The sequence below is a fragment of the Myxine glutinosa genome, unplaced genomic scaffold, assembly GCF_964187855.1.
Source record: "Myxine glutinosa unplaced genomic scaffold, kmMyxGlut1.1 SCAFFOLD_623, whole genome shotgun sequence".
NCBI classification, from domain to species: Eukaryota; Metazoa; Chordata; class Myxini; order Myxiniformes; family Myxinidae; genus Myxine; species Myxine glutinosa.
In genome coordinates, this window is record NW_027616718.1 from 15,852 (window position 1) to 35,570 (window position 19,719).

The window sequence follows — 19,719 nt, forward strand, 5'->3', positions numbered from 1 at the left end:
GAAGAATGACTACGATAATTCAGCTCAGCTTTTAATTGTGAAATGGGCCCAGCTCGGCCGAAGCGGCCTCAACCGGCCTCACAACCTAGCCTAAAACCTTCCCGGGGCCCGTCCCGACATTTTTTGTATTGGAGGTTTCCTCCTATCTTTCACCGTTCAGGAGATTAGCTTGCGCAGACAAACAAACAAAAACTTTCTTTTATAATATCGAGAGAAGAGAGAAGAGAAGAGAAGAGAAGTAAAGAGAAGACAAGACAAGACAAGACAAGAGAAGAGAAGAGAAGAGGAGATAATTGTGAAATGGGCCCAGCTCGGCCGAGGTGGGCTTCGACCGCCCTCGCCACCTAGCCTAAAACCTTCCCGGGGCCCGTCCCGACATTTTTTGTATTGCAGGTTTCCTCATATCTTTCACCGTTCAGAAGATTAGCTTGCGCAGACAAACAAACAAAAACTTTCTTTTTTAATATCGAGAGAAGAGAGAAGAGAAGGGAAGAGAGGTAAAGAGAAGAGAGGTAAAGAGAAGAGAAGACAAGACAAGACAAGAAAAGAGAAGAGAAGAGTAGAGAAGAGAAGAGATAATTGTGAAATGGGCCCAGCTCGGCCGAGGTGGGCCTCGACCGCCCTCGCCACCTAGCCTAACACCTTCCTGGGGCCCGTCCCGACATTTTTTGTATTGGAGGTTTCCTCCTATCTTTTACTGTTCAGGAGATTAGCTTGAGCAGACAAACAAACAAAAACTTTCTTTTATAATATAGAGAGAAGAGAGAAGAGAAGAGAAGAGAGGTAAAGAGAAGAGAAGAGAAGAGAAGAGATAATTGTGAAATGGGCCTAGCTCACCCGAGGTGGGCCTCGACCGGCCTCGCCACCGAGCCTATAACCTTCCTGGGGCCCGTCCCGACATTTTTTGTATTGGAGGTTTCCTCCTATCATTCACCGTTCAGGAGATTAGCTTGCGCAGACAAACAAACAAAAACTTTATTTTATAATATAGAGAGAAGAGAGAAGAGAAGAGAAGAGAGGTAAAGAGAAGAGAAGAGAAGAGAAGAGAAGAGAAGAGAAGAGATAATTGTGAAATGGGCCCAGCTCACCCGAGGTGGGCCTCGACCGGCCTCGCCACCGAGCCTAAAACCTTCCCGGGGCCCGTCCCGACATTTTTTGTATTAGAGGTTTCCTCCTATCTTTCACCGTTCAGGAGATTAGCTTGCGCAGACAAACAAACAAAAACTTTCTTATATAATACAGAGAGAAGAGAGAAGATAGAAGAGAGAAGAGAAGAGATAATTATGAAATGAGCCCAGCTCGGCCGAGGTGGGCCTCGACCCGCCTCGCCACCCAGCCGATAACCTTCCCGGGGCCTGTCCCGACATTTTTGGTTCTTTTTGAATTAACATAATTCAGCTTTTACTCGTGGCCGCAGAAGATTGACTACTATAATTCAGCTCAGCTTTTAATTGCGAAATGGGCCCAGCCCGGCCGAAGCGGCCTCAACCGGCCTCGCCACCTTGCCTATAACCTTACCAGTGCCCGTCCCGACATTTTTTGTATTGGAGGTTTCCTCCTATATTTCACCGTTCAGGGGATTAGCACGTGCAGACAAACAAACAAAAACTTTCTTTTATAATATAGAGAGATGGAGAGAAGAGAAGAGAGAAGAGAGAAGAGCAGAGAAGAGAGAAGAGAGAAGAGAAGAGAGAAGAGAAGAGAAGAGAGATAAAATATAAAATAATATAATAAATAATAATAAATAATAAATAATATAATATTATAGCTTAGCTATAATAGCTATATTATAATATAGCTTCGCTATATTATAGCTTATAATATTATAACAATACCCCAGCCTACGTCATTAATTGGTTCCATAAGCCGTGACGTAACTCGGTTTTTGACGTAAACCGGGCGTAATGTCTTTAAAATGCCTTAAAATGAAGACAAACGCTGTAAAACTAGAGTAAATAACTGGAGGAGGCTGCGGCTTCGCACTGAATCTTTGCCGCTCCCCGTCGGGAGTCCCTCCGTTGTTTTCTATCGGTCGGGTCTTCTCCTCGAACGGGGTGACCGGCACGGACGTGTCGACCGTGAGCTGGCTTGTGTGCCGAGTGGCTCCGTGGCCCGCTTCACCACGGCGTGCTTTACCCAACGTGTTCGAGCAGTTTCACCGGTGGTCGTGTCGTGTCGTCTGTGATGAACGAACGAGCTCAGGGTTCCGTGAACCCGGCCGCCCCGTGGATCGATGCTCGCCTCCTAGTCGTAGGCGTGCCCCGTCTTTCCTCGAGCGGCCGAAGTTGCGTGCTTCTTTTTTTTTGGACAATGCGATATACGCAGAAACGACGACGTACAGGCAGGCATTTGCAAATCCATGCACATGTGCACATGCACACGTCGATCGGTTCGTCGACGCCGGATGCCGGCGAGGTGCCCGACGAGGCACACGGTCGTTCGTTTCACATGGGCCATGGGCCATGGGGCCTGACCTCGTCGCGGACATTGCACACTCTGCACGGTGACGTGACGTGACGTGACGTCTGCCACGGACGGTCGTCCGAGCCGGCATCGTCGTCATGTTTCGCCGTTGCCACGTTGCGTTGGTTGTTTTACACAGTAAAGGAACCTTTACACAGTAAAGGAATAATCACAAAAATAACAGCGAAAGGCAAAGCAAGCACGCGACCGCAGCACAGGACAAAATGCATATGGCGTCGCCTTTGTTTTGAATGAGAACCAGCAGCTACGCGTACGTATAGCGTATGAAATTATAGCGTACGCGTATGAAATTTACTGTAGAAGAGTGGCGTCTAGTCGGATTTGACGTAGGTCAAAATGGCGTAAAACGGGGTATTGCCGTATAAGGTATAAGAAGAAGAAGAAGAAGATATAGAAGATATAGATATATATATTTAACCAAAGAAGCACACTAACCCTATGACATGATGCTGACATCATGTGCATAAATTATACCAACCCATCACCTCCAAACGAGGAGGCATCCGTGTGGTACTCAAGTCTTTGCAGACTGAGATTAAAGCTCTATGGTCACAAATAGACAAAGGCAGAGATGTCGATCTAGATTTCGCCCTCATTATGGGTTTATGGGTATATTATGGGTTAGTTTAGTTAAATTTAATATTCCTGACTGCAAACCCCCTAATTGTTATGAGCAGGGCAGAGACAATGTGTCAGTGTGGCAGGCGACACTTGTTGCGAACAGGGTGTGCAGCAATTGCTGGAGTGAGACTCAATCTGTGCCTTGCTTCCTAGTCAAGTTCGGGGGTTCAACTTGTGTGTGTGTGTGTGTGTATGTATGTATGTATGTATATATGTGTGTGTGTGTGTGTGTGTGTGTGTGTGTGTGTGTGTGTATATATATATATATATATATATATATATATATATATATATATATATATATATATATATACATATGTGTGTGTGTGTGTGTATGTGTATATATATATATATATATATATAACTTTTCGCCTCCTCACCCTTGGCCTCGTGCTCGTCCCTTCGCTCCTGCTGGCATGGCTCTGCAGTACTCCGCCGCAAGGCTTCTCCTGCTTAAAACCCGCTCCACCCCATCATGCATCTCTGCAATCAAATCGAATGGACTCCTGCGTCGACCCAGGTACATTCACCGTGGCTCCGGTCGTAAGTTTGTTTATTTACAATCAGGTCACTCCATCCCCATCCTCTGGTCGGCTCAGCGCACTCCCACTCATCGTCCCAACACACCTGGTCACAACAACGCACAAAATCGCACCTCCTGTCTGCGAACCCTGGCCAAATCACCTGGATTCATACCCGCCGTACAAAACAACATCAAGCTCACCCTGTTCAATACCCGGTCCCTCAACAACAAATGCCTCATCCTGAACGACTACATCCTGGAAAATAAACTGGACTTTCTCTGTCTCACTGAGACCTGGCAACAACCACTGGACTACTACACGCTCAACCTCACCACACCCAATGGATATTCTTACATCAATAAACCACGCTCGGAGGGCCGAGGTGGTGGAATTGCCGTTATTCACCGACAAGACATCAAGACCAACCTCATCTCCATCTCATCTGCTCCATCATTTGAACACCTGGCTTTTAAACTCTCTGGTCACACACAGTCAGTCATGGCTGTTGTCTACCGCCCTCCCAAACCACCCCCATCATTCCTGTCTGACTTCTCCTACTTTCTGACCCAGCTATGTTCCCTCTCCCCCTCAATCCTCCTCCTTGGTGATTTCAATATCCACATGGACTCCACTGACTCCATGCTAACCACTGACTTCACTGATTTACTCACCTGCTTTAACCTCACTCAACATGTCAACTTTCCTACCCATAACCGTGGTCACATTTTGGACCTTGTCTGCTCTACTGGACTAATTTTGCACCATCTCTCTGGCTCCGACCTCACTCTCTCTGACCACCTAGCCATCACTCTGACCATCAACATCCCCACCCCAGCACCAAGGCATTATCGCACTATCAACTTCCGTAAGCTAAACGCTCTTTCACCTACCTCATTCTCATCGACCCTCTCTGAAAAAATGTCCACTTCTCCCTTCGTTGACCTCCACACCCCTTCTGACCTCACTGACTACTACAACCACACTCTCTCCTCCTGCCTTGACCAACTTGCGCCTATAAAAACCAAAACAGTTTCTTTCACCCATTCTGCTCCCTGGTTTACCCCTGAACTCCGCCTGATGAAAACTCGTGCTCGCCAACTTGAAAGACTCCGCAATAAAACAGGTCTCACAGTTCACTCCCAGGCCTACAAGGACCACATACAACACTATAAAGATGCCCTCTCCCACGCCCGCTCCGCCTACTACTCTCAAATTATCCACTCTGGCTCCGGAAACCCAAAAGCACTCTTCTCTACAATAAACAAACTCCTCAGCCCCCTGAACACCACCACCCAGTCATTCACAATAGACAACTGCATCTCCTTCCTTTCATTCTTCCAACGCAAAATTGAAAACATCTACAACAGCTTGACCACCGCCGCACCCGCTCCCCCTCAAACCACCTGCCCCACCTTATCCTGCCATCCCCTGTCTCAATTCTCCCCAGTCTCCCCTACTGACCTCTCTGAACTCCTCATCGGAATGAAAACTGCCACCTGCACTCTTGACCCCATCCCCTCCAGCTTTGTCAAGGCCTCCCTTCCTGCTCTCTCTCCACTTATCATTGCAACAATAAACTCCTCCCTGTCTACAGGCATCGTCCCACCATCCCTCAAAATTGCTGCTGTTACCCCCATTCTGAAAAAACCTGGACTAAACCCTGACACCCTAAATAACTTCAGACCCATCTCCAACCTACCCTTTCTGTCAAATGTTTTGGAACGCGCTGTAGCCACTCAACTCAAACATCACCTCTCTGCCAATAACCTGTATGAAACATTCCAATCCGGATTCCGCTCCAACCACAGTACTGAAACTGCTCTCCTCAAAATCACCAACGACCTTCTCCTCTCCTCTGACGCTGGCAACCTCAACATTCTCATCCTCCTCGACCTCAGCGCCGCCTTTGACACCATCGATCACACCATCCTCCTCACCCGACTTGAAACCACCTTTAACATTACCGGCACTGCCCTCTCTTGGATTAAATCATACCTCTCTGACAGACGTCAGTTCATCTCCATCAATAACTGCAAATCCCCCACTGCTCCCCTCCCCCAAGGTGTCCCCCAAGGTTCAGTTCTTGGCCCCCTCCTCTTCATCCTTTACCTGTCCCCCCTCGGTCACTTAATCCGCCGTCATGGTCTCCAATTCCACTGCTTCGCCGATGACATCCAGCTTTTCATCTCCACCAAGTCCATCTCCACCACCACCCACTCTATCCTGACAAACTGCATCACTGAAATAAAATCCTGGCTTCAAATCAACTTCCTCAAACTTAACTGTGATAAATCTGAAATAATCATCATTGGCCCAAAAACGCTCACCAAGTCCACCCATAACTTTGCCCTCAACATCGACGGTTTCCCAGTATCCACCTCCCCTCACATCCGGAATCTTGGCATCATCTTTGACCAAACCCTCTCCTTCGACAAATACACTAAACAGATCACAAAGACAGCCTTCTTTCACCTGAAAAACATCGCCCGTCTCCGTCCATCCCTCTCCTCCGTGGCTGCAGAAACCCTCATCCACGCCTTCATCACTTCCCGTCTGGACTACTGCAATAGCCTCCTTTATGGTTCACCCTCAACAATCACCAATAAACTCCAATACATTCAGAACTCCGCTGCCCGTCTACTCACCCATTCCCGGACCCGTGACCACATCACCCCCGTCATTTACAAGCTTCACTGGCTCCCCATCTCCCAGAGAATCCAGTACAAAATCCTCCTCTTGACCTACAAAGCCCTCCATAACCTGGCCCCATCCTACCTGGCTGACCTCCTCTCCAGACACACTCCCACCCGCAACCTCCGCTCTGCTGGTACCAACCTCCTGACCCCCCCCCCATCCGGACCAAATTTAGATCCTGGGGGGACAGGGCCTTCTCCATCGCTGCTCCCACCCTCTGGAACTCGCTACCTCACACCATCAGAGACTCCTCCTCACTCACCACATTCAAAACATCACTCAAGACCCACCTCTTCAACACTGCATTCAACATTTAACCCGCAGCATCTAACCCCTGACTATCTCCTCTCCTTCTCCCTCCTTTGTGCTTTGAATATTTCCCTATTGATTCTTCTTTTTTTGCAATTGTTTTTATGTTTTGCTATGCATTATGTTTTGCACTCTGTCAAAGCGTCTTTGGGCTTCCTGAAAAGCGCTATATAAAATAAATGCATTATTATTATTATTATTATTATATATATATATATATATATATATATATATATATATATATATATATATATATATATATATATATATATATATATATGTAAATACATATGTAAATATATATATATGTAAATATGTATATGTAAATACATATGTAAATATATATATATATATATATATATATATATATGTGAATATGTATATGTAAATACATAATATGTAATTATGTAATATTATGTACATAATATGTACATATGTATGTGTATGTATGTACATACATATGTATGTATGTATACATACATGTATGTATGTATGTATACATATATATGTATGTATATACGTATGTATACATATATATACATACGTATGTATACATATATATACATACGTATGTATACATACATATGTATGTATGTATGACTGTATGTATGTATGTATGTATGTATGTATACATATACTGTATATGTATGTATATACGTATGTATATATATACATACATACGTATGTATACATACATATGTATACATATATATGTATGTATACATATGTATGTACATATGTATGTACACATATGTATGTGTACATATGTATGTGTAATATGTATGTATTATGTACATAATACATAATTATGTAAATATATATATGTAAATATGTATATATATAAATACACACACATACAGACATACTAATATGTCAATTTTGTCTTGTCAAAGTTGATCCAAGACATCTTATTAAATTTATTTTCCTGTATTGAGAAATAAGCACCAGTCTTAATAGGGTTGAAAGTGAAAATAAATACCTTAAACAACGAGATCACTTCGGAGATTGCAAGACATTTACCTGTAGTGTGAATGTGTCATATAAACAAGATAATATTCACACCGCCATACTCTTGGTGTGAAGTCGACTGTGCAAGAATCCCAATTAGGATTCAGTCGCACACTATTTCATTCACATTACAAAGAGGTCCCTCTGCCTTTGGTAATAAAATGATTCAAATCACACCAACATTGGTTGGCCCATGCCCATGGCCTGACAATGAGATACTTGTGACTTTAGCGGTACAGCGGGGTCCATTTAAACGGTGCCAAATCGCCCCATACCCAATTCTTCTTTTTCTTCTTCCTCGCGTCAGGTGTCTCAGTGCAGCTACCCATGCTGGAGTGGCTCGTGGCGCTGTTAATGCTCGAAACGCTGTCTGAAGAATGTTGGCGTCGCATTCGAGCATCAGAGGACTGGCTTGAGCTTGCACTCCCTATATGATGGGCCAGGGAAATGGGCACAACATCCAAAAAGAAAATCGTTTGAATTTTAGTCATTCTTTATACAACGCCATTGGAAGAAAAGCATGCACATGCAAGATAATGATATTTCATGTTAAGTGTATAGAGTTGAAATTTCATTCCGAGAAAGATAAAATGTCTGAAATGATATTTGAGGATCCAAAACCTAATACTGTTCATTTTTTAGCCCATTGTTATTCATTTTTGTTCATTCATTTTTAGCCCGCCCCTTGTGCAGCAAGAGACGGGGTTTTGTAATCACTTGTGTGTGTGTGTGTGTGTGTGTGTGTGTGTGTGTGTGTGTGTGTGTGTGTGTGTGTGTGTGTGTGTGTGTGTGTGTGTGTGTGTCTGTCTGTCCTCGACGCAACTTTTTTTTTTACCATTTGAGTTATTGTCATCAAATTTTCACCAAAGCTCTATAATGATAATGTGGGGAAGACAAATTAATAATTTTGTTAAAAGGTTAAAGGTCAGAGTCACCTAAAATCATCAATTTTCATCCAATTGACCTGAAATTAAAATTTACCATTTGAGTTTTGTCATCAAATTTTCAGCAAAGCTTTAATATGAGAATATGGAGAAGGAAAATTAATAATTTGGTCAAAAGGTCAAAATCACATCAAATTTAAAGAATTTGCATATTAGGTCACAGAATAGGTTCACCAATCAAAAGCTAAAAGCAGATTGTTTTTTTTTTTAATCAAAAGGCCAAAGGTCAAGGTTGCATAAAATCACCAATTTTCACCCGATTGACCTGAAATGTAAAGAATGTGCCGATCAGGTCACTGAATTGGTTCACTAATCAAAACGTAGGAGTTGATTGGTTTTTTAGATGAAAAGGTCAATGGTTAAGGTTGCATAAAATCGTCCATTTTCATTTTGTATTTAAAATATATATATTTTCGTTATTTCCAGCTTACGGAAGAAGAAGAAGAAGAAGAAGACGTCTGAATACAAACGGACATGCAGACGGGCTTTGCATTTTCAGATACTTTCTAGTCTCATGGAATACTTTTGAGTCCCTCTATTGACCAGCACTTTTCTAAGACTCTTCCAATTATAGTAGGATGCTTTTTTGTCCATATGTATGGTAGAAGGTTCTGTAAAGGTGGGAATGCATGAGCCAACATATTGTCTAGAGCGAGTTCATTGAGGTTGTGTACAACCATTGTTCAATACAAGACAGCCTGCTTCCAGTGACAGCATACAGACAGTTTCCATATAAAGGGTTGTTCAACAACTTCCAGACAAAAAAGACTTCTCTGACCCCAGAACTCTCAAGCAGCTGAGCTCTTTAGCTAATGGAATCGACATGGCATGTTGAACTACAACATTCCATGAAATGCACAACAAATTATATATGATGTTGTGGATGGCAAACACCAGCTAACAATGTCTGACCTGACAGGAAAAAACGTTGCATACAGAAAATTGAGGATTTAATTAAACACTCAAACTAAAACTAACGAACGAAAAAAGTAACTCACGAAAAATAAAACGAACGGAAAAAACCCCACTCTACTCGAACTAAACTTGAAAATGACAGTTGAAAATATTTGTATATTTTATTAACTTGTGTTCTCCATATTCTCACAATAAAGGTTTGTTGAAGATTTGATGATAAAAGCTCAATTTGTGAAAATGTTTTGCCTGGACACACACACTGAAGCTGAATGGTAAATAAATAAATACAGCAACATGGAAGCGATAAAAAAAAAATGGACCATCTTGCACTTGACCCCCTGCGGCATAGCTAATAAGGCCATAGTCGTGATGACTTTCCTCTTTCACATTTTGATCCAGTATTTAAGCGACGGAGCCACTTCAATATCTGGCTATGTCCGTCCATCAAAATATGAAGAAGAAGAACCTTTCTAGCCTACAGCGTATAATTCTAAAGGGTTCTAAAGTGTAATTCTAGAGGGTTTCAAAGGCTAATTCGAATGGTTTATAGAGGGTAATTCCAAAGGGTTCTAAAGGGACTGTATAGTTCTAAAGGGTAATTCTAAAGTGTTCCATTTTTTTTGTATACTAAGTCGAGGCCGGTGTAAGAGCTAAAGGGTCGTTATAAAAGGGAATTCCAAAGGGTTCTAAAGGGTAGTTTTAAAGGATAATTTTAAAGGGTAATTCTAAAGAGAAATATTGAAGGGTAATTCTAAATGGTTCTAATGGGTAATTCTAAACTAAAGGGTTTTGTTCTTTTCTCGGCTTTGCCTATTTCATATTACAATGTCAAACTGAACTGATTCCTTCGGACACGAGTGCTATTTTTTATTGGTGTTCTCCATATTGTCATAATAAAGGTTTGTTGAAAATTTGATGAAAAAAGTTTAAATGTTGACTGACTGACTGACACACACACACACACACACACACACACACACACACACACACACACACACACACACACGCACACACGCACACACACATGCAAAACCCCATCTTCTGCTGTGCGTGGCTGACAAATGCTGTGATATAAAAAGTTCATTTCTTATTTCTTTGTGTGTGTGAGTCATACCTTTGCGGGAGGGCTCTGGAGTGTTGATGACTCCACTAATGGCAGCCTGAGCTGCAGCATTCTGTCTCTTCAACATCTCAATGGTCTTCCTCAGTTCATTCAGCTCAGAGTCCTTTCAGCGAGAGAAATACAAAAGATCAGAATGGCAAAAAGGCCAATCGTATGGTATCAACATTCTTTTGGCCACGTGGTATAAAGGTATACAATATTTTGGACTACATTCAGACCAATATCGGATTAAGTTCAAAATGTAAAGCTGACCGCATAACCCCAAACAACCATCATGAGGAAAATGCCAGGGGCATAGAAAAGGCTGTTTTATATGGTATGTGCCATGCGGCAAACTCGAGAAAAGAAGGGACATTCTGCAGCTTATGGAAAATGCCAAACAATACAGAAGAAGGGATATTCAAAAAAATCTTATGTGCATGCTGGACTACCCTTGTGTTCTGAGGAGGAACCAAGTAATGCTCTCGAAAAGTTCATATAAAGAGGCGCCAATTTGATTCATACAGCTACACGAAGAAGTAGATTTATTTTATTTGCCAGATGTAGGGTACCCCTTTATATGAACTTTTCTAGAGCATTACTTGGTTCCTCCTAAGTGACTCACAAGATAGATGTAATACTTGTACCTTCTGTTCTGCAGACATTGTGAGACTCTGTAAGCGACTTGTCATGTTGGCCAGGCTTTGCTCAAAGGCAGCTACTAGGTGGGCCTGCTGGGAACATATGGGGATAATCAAGAACTACCATTATGGCTAAAAGAAGTTCAAAATTATCCAGTAGATCAAAGATGACCATTTACACCAACCACAATTATTACAAGCATTTGGATTTATTTGTTCCTCGAGTGAGACTCTAATAGGAAAGAAAACGCAAAAACGCAAATAAAAAATCATTATCTGATGCAAGAACAAGATGCAAAAGGTGCAAGACAAGGCAATTGTGAACTGCCACAAAAAAATATCCAAAATGCTTAGGCCTGAAAAAGCACTTGCATCTGGGGATTTTATATTAAAAAACAGTAGTTCTCCTGCTTTTTACCGACTACCATTTCTAGGAGGCAAATGTGCATCTGGTTTTAAAGAGTTTACTGCTGTTCAGCTCACCATATCTCAGAGGGAAAGATAAGTCTTAGAGTTGATACAGAGTTTTTGTTTGAGATTGTTGACCATTCCCTTCGATTAAGGACGATTGGCCTCATGGCCAAATATTACGCTGTCAAGTCTTTATGGCATAGATGCTCTGTTCAGATGTAAAGGTGAAAATCTGTACCACGATCGGCCAATGAGATGATAAACTATACGTTGTCCTCACACTGATTGGCTGGCACACCAACCAAACGATTGGGTCATTTTGTACGACAGAAAGAGCAAATGCAGATAAGAGCATACACATAGATTATGGAAAGGCATGTGATGAGAGCGAGATGTAATGAGTTAATCTGCTTGTTAAAAAGTAAATAAGAAACCCCAATGACATCATCCAACCTTCCAGACAATATGCTCAAATCGTGTCCCGCAAATTAAAGCATTCCCTTTGATCATTCCGTATCCCATATGACTTCTCATGCACCGGAATTAACACGGATTTATTGAGACGTAGAACCATTCCATCAAAATTTAATAAGCAGTCTCCAGAAAATAATCATTAAAAAATAAACCACTGTTGTCATTGTGATGTCTCACTACCTATGTCAAGGGGCGTTGAGAGGGCGCGTCAGACAGGGTCGCTGCCTCGGGCCCGGGGTCCGCTGAGGGGCCCGAGCTTCTGCTGTAATTTTTTTTTAAACAGTACAGTGAAACCCCTCATCGGTTCATCCTCACTTCCTCATCGTTACATTTAAACCCAGCGAGTGATTTTGCTTTCCTTGCCGGAAACAAAACAACATTTACCGGTACCACTGTTAATGGTTCAGTTTCAAACTACATTAAATCGTTATTATAACCAGAAATGTGCGTTACAAAGAAATAGGTTTGTTTCCTTTGTCCAAAAAAAATTATTAACCATCTTCTCAAGTATTTTTTTGCCAATCTTATGGAGAAATAGTATTCAACAGTCGAGGGTGCGAATTGACCCGATTGATCGAAACGTCTCGCTATCTCCTTTATTTACAACCATATGGCTAAATAAAAGTGACCATTTGTTAAAAAATATACACTATCGGTCAAAAGTTTAGGTACACCCAACATTTTTTGTTATTTTACTGTTTAATGTGCAAAATGAACGTAAAATGTGAACAAAACTCTTACCAAAGATATATATGCTTATCTACTGCTAATATATTGTGCTTCAATGCATCTTTCTTGTGCGAAACGTAGGTTTAATGCAATTTTTGGAAATAGGTCGAAATCCGTGGCTTAGTGATTTAGTCAGTGGATTTCGTGGTCGAAATCCTAAACTGACTAAATCAAAACACTAAATCCAAACTGAAACACGAAGTTAATGTTATTAATGTTTCATCTCAGGAGCAACAACTGTTTACAAATACTCTGCTCTGTGTAGAATGAATGTTTGTGCTTCGTTTCTTCATCACGTGCATTGCTTATTATTGCCAGGCGTTGAAAAAAAATGTTTACAGATAGGCCAGCCATACAATCGAATGTTTTTTTTGTTTCAGATTGCATGAACATGGGTGCCAAAGCTCAGCTAATGCCAGAAAAAAGACAAGAAATTGTAACTTTGAGAAAAGAAGGCCAATCCTTGAGACAAATTGCAAAAAATTACAAGTGTCAGTAAATGCAGTTGCTTGTGCCATTAAGCGACATAACGAAAATGGTTGAAATGCAGATAGAAAACGTTCTGGTCAACCAAGAATCACAACAGAATTGCAGGACAATTAATCTGAATCACCAGTCTGCGCAACAGATGTCTTACAGCACTGGATATTAGAGCACAGCTCAACAGCTCCAGCATTGCAACTGTTTCAAGGCCTTGTTTTCTCAAAGTTACAATTGCCTTTTTTTTCCTGGCATTAACTGAGCTTTGGCACCCATAATCTTTCTTGAGTAACCCACATTTCAAAGTTGGCCTCCAAAGCCAGCCACCGACTGGGTATCCATTGTACAAAGTCCTTCCTTGGCACACCTGAACTCCTATCTACCTACAAGGCTTTCATCTGAAACTTGATGGAGTATTGCTTTCCCCTCTGGGCTGGCTCCTCTGCCTCACATCTTGCTCAGCTTAACGACGTGGAAACCAAGGCCTTCAAGATCATAGTAATCTCCTGCAGTGAAGCGGAGTCTATGGGTCTATCACTTTGCCATCACAGACACGTCGGTGGTCTCTCTGTCTTCTACCTCCTCCTTTTTGGTCTTGCACCTTCTGCTCCGATTTGTCTTCCCCAGGCTTCTGCAGGGCTCACACCTTTTACCATCAACCCCTTCTGGTGAAACTACCTTCATCCAGGATCACTGCTCACATCCACTCATGTGTTCCTCTTTTTCCCACCTGTATAATCAGCTTCCACATCCTCTGGTCTTCAAGATGACTGTTCATCACCATCTCAGTTCATCCGCAATCCAAGACTATGATCTCTTCTACCCTCGTTAACTGCACCCAAATCGCTCCTACTTCCAATTTTCCCTCCTCAGAGTTTCCTTTTGTGTCCATCTTATCCACCCCATGCATGCGTGATTTGCGTCCTGTTTTGTCTGTTATGTCCTCATCCATCCATTCAATGTACGAGCTCTTCCGCGAGCCTCGAGTATCCAAAAACAGGTGGGAACACTCCACCGATCTGGGCTTTATGGCAGAATGGCCAAACGGAAGCCAAACAGTTCAATCTTAGTTTCATCAGACCACATAATCTTGTTTCTCACAGTCTGAGTCCTTTAGGTGCTTTTTTGCAAACTCCAAGTGGGCTTTCATGTGTCTTTTACTTAGGAGAGGCTTCCGTCTGGCCACTCTGCCATAAAGCCCAGATCGGTGGAGTGTTGCAGTGATGGTTGTCCTTCTGGAAGTTTCTCCCATTCCCACACAGGATCTCTGGAGCTCAACCAGTGACCATCGGGTTTTTGGTCGCCTCTCTTACCAAGGCCCTTCTCCCCCGATTGCTCAGTTTGGCCGAGCGGCCAGGTCTAGGAAGAGTCCTGGTTGTTCCAAACTTCTTCCATTTAAGAATTATGGAGGCCACTGTGCTCTTGGGAACCTTCAATGCAGTAGAAATATTTTTGCACGCTTCCGCAGATCTGTGCCTCGACACAATCCTGTCTCTGAGCTCTGCAGGCAGTTCCTTTGACCTCATGGCTTGGTTTTTGCTCTGATATGCATTGTCAGCTGTGAGACCTTATATAGACAGGTGTGTGCCTTTCCAAATCATGTCCAATCAATTGAATTTACCACAGGTGGACTTCAGTCAAGGTGTAGAAACATCTCAAAGATGATCAAGAGAAATGGGAGGCACTTGAGCTAAATTTAAAGTGTCATAGCAAAGGGTATGAATACTTACAGTCACGTGAAAAAGTAAGTACACCCCATGTAAAGTTTTGACTTTTTCAACATATTACAACATACAGCTATTTGATCTTCATTTCAACAATATTGATAGATAAAGGTGATATAATATAACAAATATCATGAAATATTTACATTTTGTAGTCCATTGTATAATTTAAATAAACATAAATGCAAATTTCGCATGTGGAAAAAGTAAGTACACGCGTGGCTCTAATAGGTGGTATTGCCCCCTTTGGCAGAAACAACCTCAAGTAGGCGTTCCTTATAACAGTCTACCAGTCTCTGACATCGACTGGGAGAAATTTTTGCCCACTCCTCCATGCAGAATTATTTCAGCTGTGCGATGTTTGAGGGGTTTATTACATGCACAGCTCGTTTCAAATCCCCCCCACAACATCTCGATGTTTTCAGCCATTCCTTGGTGGATTTACTGGTATGTTTAGGGTAATTGTCATGTTGCAAGGTCCACCTTCGGTTGAGCTTCAACTTTCCGACAGATGGCCTCACATTATCCTCAAGCACCCTCTGGTACAATGAAGAATTCATAGTGGATTATATGATGGTGAGCTGCCCAGGCCCTGATGCAGCAAAGCTGCCCCAAACCATAATATTTCCACCACCATGCTTTACAGTTGGTATCAGGTTATTGTGGTCAAATGCTGTCTTTGGTTTTCGCCAAACATGTCTTCTGGTACTGTGGCCAAATAGCTCCACCTTTGACTCATCTGTCCAGAGCACATTGTTCCAGAATTGCTGGTCTTTGCCTCGGTGTTCATTGGCAAACTTTAGTCTTGCCCTGATGCTCTTTCTGGACAGCAAAGGTTTCCTCCTGGCACACCTCCCATGTAGATCAAATTTGTGCAGCGTCTTTCTAATGGTAGACTCGTGCACTTTGACATCAACAGTGGCAAGAGCTACCTGTAGGTCCCGTGATGACATTCTGGGGTTCTTAGACACTTCTTTCAGCATCTTGCGGTCTGCTCTCGGCCTGAACTTGCTGGGGTGGCCTGGCCTGAACAAGTTGGCAGTTGGTTGGAATCTTCTCCACTTGTAGATGATCTTCCAGACAGTCGAATGATTGATTTCAAATTGTTTGTAGATCTTTTTAAATCCCTCCCCAGACTCGTAGGCATCTATAACCTTCTTTCTGAAGGCCTCAGAGAGCTCTTTTGATCTAGGCATGGTGACGCCGCACACTTCAACAACATAGCAAACAAACTAAATGTCTGAGATTTAAATAAGACAGGTTCCTCCAAGATCCTCTCTGATGACGTTCTAATCATTTGCACCTGAGCTGTTGCACTTGATTCTAATTTTAGGCATTCGAAGTAGTGATAAATGTAGGGGTGTACTTACTTTTTCCACATGCGAAATTTGCATTTATGTTTATTTAAATTATACAATGGACTACAAAATGTATATGTTTCATGATATTTGTTTTATTATATCACCTTTATCTCTCAATATTGTTGAAATGAAGATCAAATAGCTGTATGTTGAAATACGTTGAAAAAGCCAAAACTTTACATGGAGTGGACTTACTTTTTCATGTGACTGTATGTAAATGTGATATTTCAGTTTTTTCCTTTTAATAAATTTGCAAAACTTTCTAAAATCCTGTTTTCTCTTTGTTATTATGGGGTATTGAGTGTAGATTGATGAGGGAAAAAATGAATTTAAACGATTTCAGCATAAGGCTGCAACATAACAAAATGTGAAAAAAGTGAAGGGGTCTGAATACTTTCTGAATGCACTGTACGTTTTCCAATCGGCCCTTTACCGGATATTGTTGCAGGTCAGACCATAGTGGGGTCTTTCTTGCTTATTCATTATGACTTGTAATGTAAACAAATAAGTACAACACACAAATACATCCCCACCATAAAGGTGCTTCATATTTTAAAAAATGTGTCCAACAACATTAGCATTTTTCAAAACTGGGTCGTTGTGGGAATGCAAACATTTGCCTCACCCACCATATTCAGTGGTTTTAATTTGAGGTGACTTCCACACACTTATTCTCCAACAATGTAAAACTAAGTTAGGGGAAGACAGTTTTGATCTGCAGTAGATGCATGGCATGATCCTGAGATGATTATATATTGTCGATGCTTGAATTGCAAATGTAAATTATAAACAAGGATGATAGACAAGGAACTTGGACATGGGGGAGGCATTGGCCCCTCAATCACGCATGCACTTCATCACCACCACAACAATTCAACCTACCAGTTTATCAACTTAATTTCACTGGGGGTGGAGGGTTTGTTAGGGTGATGAATGAACAAACACCGACGACACATTCACCATGATTAAACCCTCTCAATGACATCACAATCACTACACATGCACACAATCACGGATTCACCCATCCATGCACGAGCGACCTCACTGTCCTGTCAATATCCATGTATCCCTCTAAGAAAATTCCAGTTTAAACCACTCCACTGTTTCTGCTGCTACTATCTTTGAAATGGGACCATCCATGCATTAACTACTGGGTGAAAGAATGTCAATGGTGTGCAAGTTAGCTGGTACCATACATACCCTGGCATTATCAGCAGGTTTAAAGGTCAGTACTGCAATTGCCTGAGCTGGATTTGGAATTCCCATCTGATTAACGTATTCACATTTTTGTCATATCAGTACTTGGATGACTCTTTGCTATGCATTCAAATTCCACAAAACTTGCCTTAAATGTCAAACAAACCGTTGGTATGTAAATATCTTGCCATAGTCTATACCAGGCCAAGTAAAATAAATTATTAGTTTCTCCTCTCCGACTGCTTCCCTTTTTGATGACCGCCTCTTTTCTTTTGATATTCACTATTTTATGTCCAGATATTAAAAAACAAGAGAAAAATGACCACAGTGTGGTCACCAGTTGCGATGTGTAGAATCATGAGGATATCCGTTGCAATATGCACTACCAAATTCGACCAGTCATTAAATTATACGCATGCACTCGCGTCTTTTTGTCTTTCAGTTCTGGTCTTGTCCTTTGTTTTGCGACGCAACATGCTTCATCAACTGATTACATATAATGTATGGACGTGAATGTTATTTTTGTTAATGTTAATGTTAATTCATTAATGTTATTTATTAATGTTAATTCTGGGTGGCAGAGGGATAATTTGAAACGGGCTTGGTCGGTAGGGGAAGTCCGAGTGTATGCACATGCGGTATTCAATAATTACACCTAGTTTGTGTCAAGTTCTGTGAAACGAGATTTATATGAAAACATTCATGTTGTCTTTGTTGCTAAATTTATTCTGGTTTCTTCAAACAAATCACGATTTTCGTCCGCGATGTTCTTACCTCATACCAACGCACGTCCGAGTGTATGTGCATGCGCTATTCAACAAGAGAAAAATGACCACAGTGTGGTCACCAGCTGCGACGTGTAGAATCATGAGGATATCCGTTGCAATATGTTCTTACCTCATACCAACGCACGTCTGAGTGTATGCGCATGCGCTATTCAAAAAGGCACCCCAACAACAAGAACAACAACGCGGTCCTCTCATCGAGCTGCTCGTCGCAGCTAAAAAAATGTTTGTCACAGGAGTCTGGAACCCAGACCAATAATTATTTTGTGGTCCCTATAGGTGTAGCGAGCGCTCATGCAATTGAAATTGATCCCGTCTGCAAGTACGCTTGGTCACGCCACACCGTGCGCTCAGCAAATGCCATTTTCGAGAGATGTCATGTGCATAACGTGTGCATTTAAGGTAGCCAGCCAAGAAGCTCGAGCGATAACATGAGAATTAACAATCTCAAGAACAAACTTTCTCAGTAGCTTTAATTGAGCTACTGATGAAGTACAGTAGACCTAGGTCTTTAAATGATCTTCATTTGTGTATCCATCTGTAATGCTGGCAGTATTGGGTATATAACCACAATAATTTGTAATGGTGTATGCCTGTATGGGATGGGTGTTGGTAATATGATAGTAAGAGTCTTTGGTCTCTTGACTGCACTATGTGGCGGTCATCTTGGAAAAAATATCAAAAATCTGGAAAATATCAAATAGTAATTTGCCCGCTCCTCCTTTTTTTGAAAAGGCCAGACAAGAAACTAATACTGTAAAATATTTTACTTGGCCTAATTATTAAAACAATAAACCCAGACTTTATATCTTCTGTACTGTAGAATTGGCTCGACCGTTGTTCTATTGAATCCTGCCAACCGCTCGCCTTGCACATAAAGGCTGACCATCTTAGCCATTGTACCCTCTCGGCTAATACTTTGGATAACTGTCAGTTGCATTGAGCCAGGGTCCATCATGCCTACAGTAGAGTAAAACCACCGAGCTTGTGACAGTGTGAAGACATAATTATGAAAATAAAGACGAATGAATAATCCCAAAATGAAGTCATGGCATTGTAATGAGATCAGTACGTGGCCTTCTCTGTCTGGCAGCAAAGGCTGGGAGTCGTCAGTATTCCACAGAACCAAGTCAAGCGAACTAACATTCGGTGCCACTTTTTCCTTAGCAACATCTTTGCACCTCAAGTATCGAAGTCTCTGTTGTCATGTACCCCAAGGCAAGATAAGCTATTGTAGCAAATATTGAACAGAAAACTATTGCCATATCAATTAAGCTTACTTTCAACATAATTTGAAAATGCTGTACATTATTTTC

The 19,719-nt window shown here is 41.8% G+C and overlaps 1 protein-coding gene across 1 annotated transcript in view; it reads right to left on the reverse strand.

Annotated features, from left to right (window-relative positions):
• Positions 1 to 7,867: 7,867 nt before the first annotated feature.
• Positions 7,868 to 19,719, reverse strand: part of LOC144889054 (neuron navigator 2-like) — a 64,309-nt gene continuing 52,457 nt past the window's right edge. The window contains exons 9-11 of the mRNA XM_078768863.1: positions 11,249 to 11,332; positions 10,614 to 10,725; positions 7,868 to 8,067 (exon numbers count right to left, since the gene is read on the reverse strand). Coding sequence (XP_078624989.1) covers positions 7,868 to 8,067; positions 10,614 to 10,725; positions 11,249 to 11,332 — 396 coding nt within the window. The remainder of the gene's footprint in view (positions 8,068 to 10,613; positions 10,726 to 11,248; positions 11,333 to 19,719) is intronic.